General features: G+C 43.7%; 1 protein-coding gene across 1 annotated transcript in view; it reads right to left on the bottom strand.

The window, feature by feature from the left end:
- Window positions 1-5961: 5961 nt before the first annotated feature.
- wdr55 (WD repeat domain 55) overlaps window positions 5962-11615 on the bottom strand; it is a 35959-nt gene continuing 30305 nt past the window's right edge. Inside the window, exons 7-9 of the mRNA XM_041205422.1 lie at window positions 10459-10558; window positions 9506-9675; window positions 5962-7123 (exon numbers count right to left, since the gene is read on the bottom strand). Of these exons, the coding sequence (XP_041061356.1) occupies window positions 6814-7123; window positions 9506-9675; window positions 10459-10558 (580 nt within the window). The 3' untranslated portion in view covers window positions 5962-6813. The remainder of the gene's footprint in view (window positions 7124-9505; window positions 9676-10458; window positions 10559-11615) is intronic.

The following is an 11615-nucleotide window of genomic DNA, read 5'->3' as shown; positions in this document are numbered from 1 at the left end:
TGCTGATCCTAGAGTGTTTGTAATGCCTTAGCTGTGGAGTGAAAATATAATTGAACATGATAAAGTTATTAGTGAATGGAGAGAGGGAGAGCTCAGAGCTGCTCTTTGGTTACAATCTGACACTGAAGAATGAAGACCAAACCATCTTCTTAAAGGCTGCACAGGAGTTTGCTGTGAACTCAGCTGCTTTCCCCTGTTTTACCCCATTTATAGACCAGTGCCCACATCAATTAGAATACAAACCAGTCAACCCAGGAAACTCCTGTCTAATTTCCTCGACATGCTACCGGCAGGCACAGCCATCTATTTTAAAGTGGCTGCAGCATGTTTGAGAGCATGATAGGGAGGGGTGTAGGGACTGGAGGAGGTTACAGAGATAGAGAGGGGTGTAGGGGCTGGAGGAGGTTACAGAGATAGGGAGGGCTGTAGGGGCTGGAGGAGGTTACAGAGATAGGGAGGGGTGTAAGGACTGGAGGAGGTTACAGAGATAGGGAGTGTTGTAGGGGCTGGAGGAGGTTACAGAGATAGGGAGGGGTGTAGAGGCTTGAGAAGGTTACAGAGATAGGGAGGGTTGTAGGGGTTGGAGGAGGTTACAGAGATAGGGAGGGGTGTAGGGGCTGGAGGAGGTTACAGAGATAGGGAGGGGTGTAGGGGCTGGAGGAGGTTACAGAGATAGGGAGGGATGTAGGGGTGGAGGAGGCTACAGAGATAGGGAGGGGTATAGGGGCTGGAGGAGGTTACAGAGGTAGGGAGGGGTGTAAGGACTGGGGAGGTTACAGAGATAGGGCGTGTTGTAGGGGCTTGAGGAGGTTACAGAGATAGGGAGGGTTGTAGGGGCTGGAGGAGGCTGGGGCCAAAGGACTGAACTCTGTGGCACCCCACTAGTTACAGCTTGCCATCCAGAAAAAGATCCATTTATCCCGACTCTCTGCTTTCTGTTCGTTAGCCAATCCTCTATCCAAGCTAATATATTACCCCTAACTCCATGTGATCTTACCTTGTTTATTAATTTTTTGTGCGGCACCTTACTAAAGGCCTTCTGGAAGTCCATATATACTACATCTACAGGATCCCCATTATCCACTTTGCTCGTCACATCTTCAAAGAACTCTAGCAAATTAGTCAAACTTGATTTACTCTTCATAAAACTCTGATGGATTGCATTTTGACTTTCCAAATGCCCCATTACTACTTCCTTAATAATGGATTCCAATAATTTCCCAAAGACAGACTTTAAATTAACTGGTCTATAGTTTCCTACTTTCTGCCTCCCTGCCTCCCACCTCCCCACCCCCCCACTTTTTGAGTAAGGGTGTTATATTAGCATTTTCCAATTCACTGGAACATTTCCAGAATCCAGGGAATTTTGGAATATTATTACCAATGCATCCACTATCTCCACTGCCACTTCCTTTAAGATCCTGGGATGTAGGCCATCAGGTCCTGGGGACTTGTCACACTTTAATCCCAATAGTTTGCTCAGTACTTTTTCTCTAGTGATGGTGATTGTTCTAAGTTCCTCCTTCTCTATACCCTCTGCTCTACCTGTTACTATTGGGGTGGTACTAGTGTCCTCCACCGTGAAAACTGAGGCAAAATATTGATTAAACGTCTCTGCTATTTCTGCGTACCCCACTATTAACTCCCCAGTCTCATCCTCCAAGGGACCAACATTCACTTTAGCTACTCTCTTTTCTTTTATATACTTGTAGAAGCTTTTGCTATCAGTTTTTACATTTTGCGCTAGTTTTCTTTCATAACTTACCTTTGCTCTTTTTATTATTCTTTTAGTAACTCTTTGTTGATCTTTAAAAGTTTTCCAATCTTCCAGCCAGCCACTGACCTTTGCAATTTGGTATGCCTTAGTTTTTGCCTTTATGTTATCTTTAAATTCATTGCTTAGCCATGGATGTTTTTTCCCCCCTTACCATCTTTCTTCCTCTTTGGAATATATTTTACTTGGGAGGAATTGAATATCTTCTTAAATATCTGTCACTGTTCATCAACTGTTCTACCCTGTAGTCCTCCTGCCCAGTCCACTAGGGCCAAATCTGCCCTCATACCTATGTAGTTACTTTTGTTTAACTCCAGAACACTGGTGTAGGACTCAAGTTTCTCACTCTCAAACTGAACTTGAAATTCTAGCATACTCTTCCCTAGAGGATCCTTTACTCTGAGATCATTAATCCCATCTCATTACACAAAACCAAATCCAGGATAGCCTGCTCCCTGGTTGGTTCCACAACATATTGCTCCAAGAAACAATCTCTAATACACTCTATGAACTCTCCCTCAAGGCTACCCTTGCCAATTTGATTAGTCCAGTCTATATGCATATTAAAATCACCCATGTTATTGCCGTGCCTTTCTTACATGCTCCCAGTATTTCCTGGTTTATACTGTGCCCTACTGCTGAACTACTGTTTGGGGACCTATAGATTACTCCCACCAGGGACTTCTTTCCTTTGCTATTTCTTATTTCTACCCAGACTGACTCTACATCTTGCTCTCCAGTGCCTATTCCACTCCTCACTATAGCACTGATCTCTTTCCTTTACTAACAAAGCTACACCACCTTCTTTTCCTTCTTGCCTATCCTTCCGAAACACTGAGTACCCTGTTCTCCTTGTAACGTCTCAGTAATTGCCACCAAATCTCACCTATTTATCTCTATTTGTGCTGTTAACTCATTAGTTTTATTCCGAATGCTATTTGCATTCAGACACAAAGCCTTTAACTTTGCCCTATTATCAATTTTCCCTACTCTTATGTGATTCTTTGGTGCAATATGGCATTCAAACACTCTGTCCCTCCTTTTCATTTTTTGGTAACAATCAGCCTCGTCACTAGCCTGCACTCTTACCCTCTCCTTAAACTTTGATTTTTTATATTTCATAGCAACTGAATCCTCCCCCCCACTATTTAGTTTAAAGCCCTATCTACAACCCTAGTTATGTGATTCGCCAGGACACTGGTCCCAGCCTGATTCAAGTGGAGCCCATCTGAACAGAATAGCTCCCTCTTTCCCCAGTACTGGTGCCAATGTCCCATGAATTTGAACCCATTTCTCCCTCACCAAACTTTGAGCCATGCATTTACCTCTTTAATCTTACTGACCCTGTGCCAATTAGCTCATGGCTCAGGTAATAATCCAGAGATTATTACCTTTTTGGTTCTGCTTTTTACTTTAGTCCCTGGCTTCTCGTATTCCCTCAACAGACCCTCTTACCTCGTTCTACCTATATCAAAAACCATTACCTTTTTCCAAGAGATAAATACTCTATGATCTTGAAATTCTTTCTTCAAATGTACCATTTTCTTGCGACATTATCCTACAAGGTAGCGAATTGCAAAATTTCCACAGAGGATTTATCCTCTCAACGGAGGGGCGGTGGAATGAAGGAAAACAACTCACTAATTTCAGCAGACCTATTTGTATGGTGTGAATCTGTGATGTTATTAAATCTGTGAAAAGTTATTAAATCTATGCTATCCATCATTATTGCAACAAATTACCAGTATAATGTTGCATTTTAGTCAATACCAGTTGTTGAATGTCTGGTGAACTTGTTTGCATAATCAATACATGAATTCACACTGTCTGCACTACATTGAAGCATTTGTTTGTTCCACATACATAGGGCCATCTGCAGTTGCACATGAGTTTCCTCCACAATGTATGGGGCCCTAGGATTGCAAAATCATCCTATTAAAATTGGGCTGATGAGAATCAAGTTTAGAGCAAGGCATCAACAAATTGAATTTTTACCATGAATTTCCTGGCTGCCATTTGGGATAGTCTCTGACCTTCCTGAGGTGAGGGTGTCCAGGTTGCCAGCAACCGTATTTGGGAGACCAATCCTCAAGATTCCCAGACCCTATCCATAGAAATTGGCCATGTGGTTGACAGTGAGGAGAAGAGCTTTAAACTGTGGGATGATATAGGTGGAATGGTCAGTTGTGCAGAAAAGTGGAAAATGGAATTCAATCTGGAGAAGCGTGAGGTAATGCATTTTGGCAAGAGAATAATCAATGAATGGGAGGATACTGAGTAACGTGGAAGAATAGAGCACAGTGCATGTCCACAGATCCTTAAAGATAGCAGGACAGGTCGATAAAGTTCTTAAGATGACATATTGCACACTTCCCTTTATTAGCTGAGGTATAAAATATAAGAGCAGAAAGGTAATGCTACACTACATGAACTGAGGCGGTTCAAGAAGACAGCTCACCACCACCTGATGAGCAATAAATGCTGGCCTAGCCAGTGATGCTCTCATCCCGCGAACAAATACATTAAAAAAAAACTGTGTACAACATTGGGGATTGGAGAACAGCTTGAGTGCTGTGTATAGTTCTGGTCATTACATTACAGGAAAGATGTGATTGCACTGGAGAGTGCAGTGATTTACGAGGATGTTGCCAGGACCAGAAAACTTTAGCAAAGAGGAAAGACTGGATAGGCTGGGGTTGTTTCCCTTGGAACTGAGGGATAACTGATCAAGGTGTATAAAATTATGAGGAGCCTAGATAGAGTAAATAGGGATAAATCATAAAAGGCTAGTGTGCAATTACAGCAATTAGGAAAGCTAATAGAATGTTATCATTTATTGTGGGAGGATTTGAAGACAAAGGTAGGGAGTTTGCTTCATTTGTACAGGGCATTGGTGAGACCACATCTGGAGTAGTGTGTACGGTACTGGTCATCTTATTTAAGGATGCAAATGCGTTGGAAACAGTTCAGAGGCTTACCAGACTAATAACTGGAATAGGTGGGTTGTTTTTTTAAGGAATGGTTGGACAGGCTAGGCTTGTATCCATGTCAGTTTAGAAGAGTAAGAGGCAACTTGATTGAAACATATAAGATCCTGAGGGATCTTAACAGGGTGGATGGTGGAGAAGATGTTTCTTCTTGTGGAAGAATCTAGAATAGGGGTCACTGTTTAAAAAAAAAAGGATCGCCCATTTAAAACAGAGATGAGACAAATTTTTTTCACTCAGAGGGCTGAGTCTCTTTGGAACTCTCTTACTGAAAAGGTGGTGGAAGCAGAGTCTTTGAATATTTTTAAGGCAGTGGTGGATAGATTCTCGGTAAGCAAGGGGGTGAAAGGTTATCGGGGCTAGGGGGATGTTATAATCAGATCAGGCATGATCTTATTAAATGGCAGAGCAGGCTCACGGGGCTGAATAGCCTAAGTATGTTATGACCTATTTACCTAACTGTGGGGTCAAAAATCAGAGTCATAGATTTAAAGTAATTGGTACAAGAATTAGAGGGGAGATAAGGAAAGGTTTTCACTTCATCAGGTCTTAAGGAAAGATAAGGTTTTCATCCAGAGGGTGGTAGGGACACGAAACTCATTGCCTGAAAGGATGATAGTAAAAAATTTCATCCTTCCCCATCTCATCCTATCAGCATTTCATTCTACTCCTTTCTCCCTCATGTGTTTATTCAGCTTCCCCTTAAATACATCTATAAAATTTGCCTCAACTGCTCTATGTGGTAGAGAGTTCCACATTCTCACCACTTTTAGGGTGAAATTTCTTCTGAATTCCCAACTGGATTTATTAGTGACTATATCACCACAACATTGGCAGCAAAAACAAAGCATTGCACTGTCAGCCATAGGTCAGTTGGGAGCATTTGCTTCAGTCAGAAGGGTTCAAATCCCTCTCCAAAGACTCAAGTACATAATCCAGGCTGACACTCCAGTGCAATATCGAGGAACCGCTGCACTGTTGGGGGGTGATCCTCTTTTAGGTGAGGTGATAAACTGAGCCCCCGTCTGTCCTTTCAGGTGGATATGAAAGATCCCATGGCAATATTTCAAGGAGGAGCAAGAGAGTTCTCCCTAATGTTCTGGGAGAACAACATCAAACAACATCACAAAAACAAATGATTTGGTCACTTATCACATGACTGTGGAAGCTTGCTATGTACAAATTGGCTGTCGCATTTCCTGCATTACAACATTTCAACAAGTTATTTATTTGGGATGTGTTAAGATACTCCATAAATATGAGCTCTTTCTTTGGTCTCTTAATGTGAATAGACTCTGTATTTATAAAATCTTTTAATCAGACTGCAGTGAGTGATAAAAACAGAGGTCGTTCATCTGAAGGGTTCTGATGACTATCTGGAGTCAGTAATTACTCCGACCCTGCAGTGGAGCTGAGCGGATCGGAGCGGGAATCAGGAGTGGAGCGGACTGGACTGGAGCGGAAGCCCCGAGCGGGAGCCCAGAGCGGAGCAAGAGCCCTGACCAGTAATGTACTGGCTGGTGGGCAGTCAGAGCTCACTCTCCAACTTTGTAAACTAGGGACGAAGGAAAATGAACGGTAAGATAAAAGCAAAAAACTGTGGATGCTGGAAATCCAAAACAAAAATAAAAATACCTGGAAAAACTCAGCAGGTCTGGCACCATCTGTGGAGAGGAACACAGTTAACGTTTCGAGTTCGTATGACTCAACAGAACGGAAGATGAACGGTAGGCCGCTGTGGATCAATAACAGAGCAGGGACAGGCTGGTGGAAGGGGGTTGGGGGCACAGGGATGCACCCCCTAATTTATCAGATCGGTCTGGCACTGAGACTTTCCCCCCGCCCCCCAGGCTGCAGACCAAAAATGTAAAAAATACAAAAATATAAATTAAGGAAAGTTGCTTTTTGAAGGTGTTGAGGTGATGCCAGGGTCAGGCAGACTCTGTACAGGCTGAAGGCAAGATAAGTCTGTTGTTTCTCACGGGTGACTGCTGACTGCTGAGCAGGGAGTAGAGGGTGTAGAAAGTCCTCATCTGCCTGTGAGTCCTGGTCTCATTCACTCTCACTGTCATGCTCCTCACCCTCTTCCTCTTCACTTCCTTCCGCAAGATCAGCAAAGAAGTCACTCCCACAACCAAAAGCCTTCCTGCTCAATGACTTCAACTTCCCATGTTTCTTCCGTCTCCTGTAGTCATCGATGACAACCCCACGGAGATCAGAAATATCCCAAAATTTCACCTTCTGGTCATGAGCACAGCTGGCCAGGAATCGACCCTCGCTGGACTTGGCTATCTGTTCAATGGGCTCTCTGATGTGCTGCCCCACACTCCCAATCACTCGATTAGGAAAAATATTCACAGCCCTGGAAAAAATAGACACAAAGTTACAGGATCCCTCATACACGGTTACAGGACTCCCTCAGTGTATTACAATTTTTAAAGCTTCTTTCACTGGATGTGGGCTTCACTGTCTCAGCCAGCATTTATTGCCCATCCCTAATTGCCCTTAAGAAGGTGGTGGTGAGTGGTCTTCTTGAACCGCTGCAGTCCATGTGCTGTAGGTACACCCACAGTGCTGTTAGGGAGGGAGTTCCAGGATTTTGACAGTGAAGGAACAGTGATATATTTCCAAGTCAGGATGGTGAGTGACTTGGAGGGGAACTTCCAGGTGGTGATGTTCCCACCTATCTGCTGCCCTTGTCCTTCTAAATGATAGTGGTCATGGGTTTGGAAGGTGCTGCCTAAGGAGGCTTGGTGAGCTGCTGCAGTGCATCTTGTAGATGGTACACACTGCTGCTGACATTGTGTGTTGGTGGTGGAGGGAGTGAATGTTTAAAATGGTGAATGGGGTGCCAATCAAGGGGGCTCTCCTTTGTCCTGGATAGTTTCAAGTTCCTTGAGTGTTGGAGTTGCACTGATCCAGGAAAGTGGAGGGTATTCCATCACACCCAGACTTGTGCCTTGTAGATACAGGTTTGGGGAGTCAGAAGGTGAGTTATAGGATTACAATCAGTGAGAATCACCTTTATCAGCTTTCAAATACGGAACTGGTCATCTTACCATAGAATAATACCACAAACAAGACCATTTGGCCCATCCATTATGTCTGTGCCAACTCTCTGGTAGAATTATCCAAATAGTCTCATTCCCCTACTCGTTCCCCACAGCCCTGTAACACTTCTCCCCTTCAAGTATTCATCCAATTCCCTTTTGAAAGTTCCTACTGAATCTACTTTCAGGCAGCACATTCCAGTTCACAACAACTCACTGCATAAAACAATTCTCTTAATGTCACCTCAGGTTCTTTTGTCAATTACCTCAAATCTGTCTCTACAGGTTACCTAGCCTCCTGTTACTGCTGAGTTTTTCCTTAATTACTCTATCTGCACCTTCCACGATTTGAAACTTTTATTACATCTCCTCTTAATCTACTCTACTCCAAGAAGAACAGTTCCACTTTCTCCAGACTCTCCACATAACTGGAGCCACACATCCCTGGTACTATTCTGTATCCTCTCCAAGACCTTGACATCCTTCCTAAAATGTGATGCCCAGAATTGAACTGAGCTGAGGCCTAACCAATGTTTTATAAAGGTTTTGTATATTTTCCTCACTTTTATACTTTATCCTCTGTAATAAAGCCAAGGATCCTGTATACTTTGTCTAACCCCCTTCTCAACTCCCCCGATACTGTCAAAGATTTGTTTACATACACCCCAGGGTCTCTGTGCCTGCACTCGCTTTAAAATTGTGTAATTTAGTTTATATTGCCTCTCCTCATTCTTCCTACAAACATTCATCACTTCACAGAGAATGCTGGAAATACTCAATATCACTTTCATCAAATGTTAGTGATGAATCAGGGTTTAAGCAACTACAAGACAGAGACATCAGGGGGAAGAGCAGCAAAGGACAGAAAGGGAAGGTCAGTGATAGGGTGGAAAGCAGGAGTTTCCTTCTTGTTCCTCCAATTCCTCCCCCACCTCACTCACTGCCTCTGCAATTGCTTACAACCTCTCTCTTCTCTAACATGTTCCAGTTCTGCTGAAAATTCACAGGTCTGAACCGTTAACGCTGTTTCTCTCTCCACAGATGCTGCCTGATCTGCTCAGAATTTCCAGCATCTGCACGATTTTGCCTTTATCAGTTCACATTTCTGTTAACTGTTCGCTTGGAAAAAAAGTTCCTAGTTCCAAGTTTAAAATAAGTAGGTAATCTTTTAACTCCTGACAGTAGTCATCTGATCAGATGACCTACATTCCATCTGCTCTGAACTTCTCCTGGGATAAAAACTGATAAACACCAACTCCTGCTCAAGCACCATGTACAATGGCAGTGTTACTGCTCATTACAGGGGCAGCGGCAATGGCTGTACTTTGCCAAGTTGTAATACCTTTAACTAAGAGCTCAAACCAGGTTAAATTCATCACTTCGTGTATCCATCTTTAAACAGAGATGTTTATTTAGTTATCCTAAAGGATTTGAGGACAAAGGAAAACTTGATGGAAACAGCAGCAGCCCAGGATCCAATCTGAAATCCACCCCCTTTGATGTCACAGTGAGTGACCTGCTGGTGTGTGGTGGGAATGCGATGCTGCACCACACAGTGGGCGGTATGACTGGTGTGGTGTGGTGCAGTACGGTGATGATGTGGCACAGTGCAGACAGGGCCTGTGGTTCAGTGGCTGTAACACTGATGAAGTAGTATAGTGGGGGTTGTCGGGCTACAAGCCATTTACTCTCACCTGATGACACCATCCATAGACGCAGTACACAGAATGTTATCGGTGATGGGCACAATACAGTCAATGGATTCGCCCGGCACTAAGAATCGATCACTGGTGGCTCCAAACCCATCCCAGTTGAAGAGGTAGATCATTCCCTCAGTTGAACTGCAGACAACCTTACTGCCTCGCTAATCACAAATAGAAAGAATTAGCAACTCTCAGCAAAGCAGAATGTAAGAGCCTTTGAATCAGGACAGACAGGAAGATGGGGGTGGGGGTCAGTGGAGGCAATCTTCCCGAATTGATCATGGGCTTCTCACCAAAGTGAAATAAAGGTTATTCAGTCCATCAGGGTCCACCTGATGAACTTCACAATATCTATTCAATCTGGAATGTTGGTCCACAGAATCACCCCAGAATCTGGGTGGCCTCCTGGTTCAGGTGCTGGATTGGCAATAGAGATCAGGAGTTTAAATCCCAAATTGTGAAGTGGAATTGAATAAATCTATTGCTCTGTGGGCTGACACTAGCAAAATGAACATGAGAAACATGTCATATAAACAGAATTGGTTACTAATTCCCTTCCTTCCCTGGTCTGGGTAACTCCAGTCCCACACTTCCCATTGACTCCTGTAAGTCGGAGACCAGAGTATCAAGCATGAACACAGCAGCAAGATAGTCCTGAGCCCAGTCCTACTGTCCTGATCTCATTGGTTATTACTTGGAGAGGGAGAGGGGTTCTCTCCTCACTCACCCACTCGTGTCCAAGTGCTACAAGAAGCAACAGCAGGGCTCTGGTGGAAAATGTGTATCCATTAGGAGCTCAGAGGGTAAAGCACCCAGACCCAAACAGCAATAATCTGACTAACCCCCAACACTGTTTACAATTACACCTGCTGGAACCTCCATGACAAGCAGCCTCAGTTTGACAGTGCTCAATTTGAATACATTTCAATTCTGAAAGAATTTACCTTCATTATAGCCAGTGATGTGAGATCACCATCCTGAAACTCTGACTGCAGGTCAAAACGACGCCTCTTAATGTTAAAAACACACATCGTACCATCACCACTGCAGAGACAGACAGATGGAGAAATGTTAGAAGCAGAGGGAAGAACAGAAAGGGGAGGGGAGAGAGACAGGGAGAGAGAGAGAGAGAGAGAGAGAGAGAGAGAGACAGGGAGAGAGAGAGAGAGAGAGAGAGAGAGAGAGAGAGAGAGATATAGACAGGGAGAGAGGGAGAGAGAGACAGGGAGAGAGAGAGAGAGAGAGACAGGGAGAGAGAGAGAGAGAGAGAGGTGATGGAGAGTGAGAAACATCTTAACCACAATCAGCCCACACCACATCCTCCTGCAGGGACTGTGTAGTGACCCTTTTAATACATGGAAGAGAGAAAATAGACAACCAGCCCCAATAATGTCCAGAAAGTACAGCTCAGAGAAATCTGCAAACCTCCCTCCTCACTCTGCTTATTTAAACTTCTAAGAGGCGACAAAGGAATTGTGTGAAGAACTTGCAGAGTCTCTAGCTGTCTCTCTCTAACTCAATGCATAATTTCAGTAGATTTGAGAGACTGTGGTTACCTATGGGCCACCAACTGGTACACAGCAAACAAATAAACAGCTGCATCAGCCTGCCCTCTATATGCTGCTATGCCTTCCCGTGGCAAGATCCCATAAAATGTGATACATGGGGTTGGAGGATGTACATTTGTTTTTTGCAGTTTTTGTGTGAAACCAAGACGTGCTAGCTAAAGTGAGAATGACAGGCTGGTTTAATGTGTAGCAATATGGGTAGTGATAGTGACAACAGCTGAGATTTATATAACAGCTTTAATGTCCCAAGAAGCTTTGTTATCAGACAGAATGTGACATTGAGCCAAATGAGACATTAGAGCAAGCTTTGGTCAAAAAGCTAGGATTTAGAGGCAGGGAGGTTTATGGAGGGAATTCCAGAACCTGGATCCAAAGCAGCTGATGGCACGTCTACCAGAATTAGAGCAGCATAGAGATCTCAAAGGGTTGTAGGAGGTTATAGAGATGGGATAAACACCTTGTACAAACCATACAGGAAACAGAAGGTTAACATTTAAAATAGATTTACATTATCAGCTGCACAGGAAGCCATT

Source organism: Carcharodon carcharias, chromosome 14, assembly GCF_017639515.1.
Source record: "Carcharodon carcharias isolate sCarCar2 chromosome 14, sCarCar2.pri, whole genome shotgun sequence".
NCBI lineage: Eukaryota > Metazoa > Chordata > Chondrichthyes > Lamniformes > Lamnidae > Carcharodon > Carcharodon carcharias.
The sequence above is the reverse complement of the archived record's forward strand: the minus strand, read 5'-3'. Positions and strand labels throughout refer to the sequence as shown.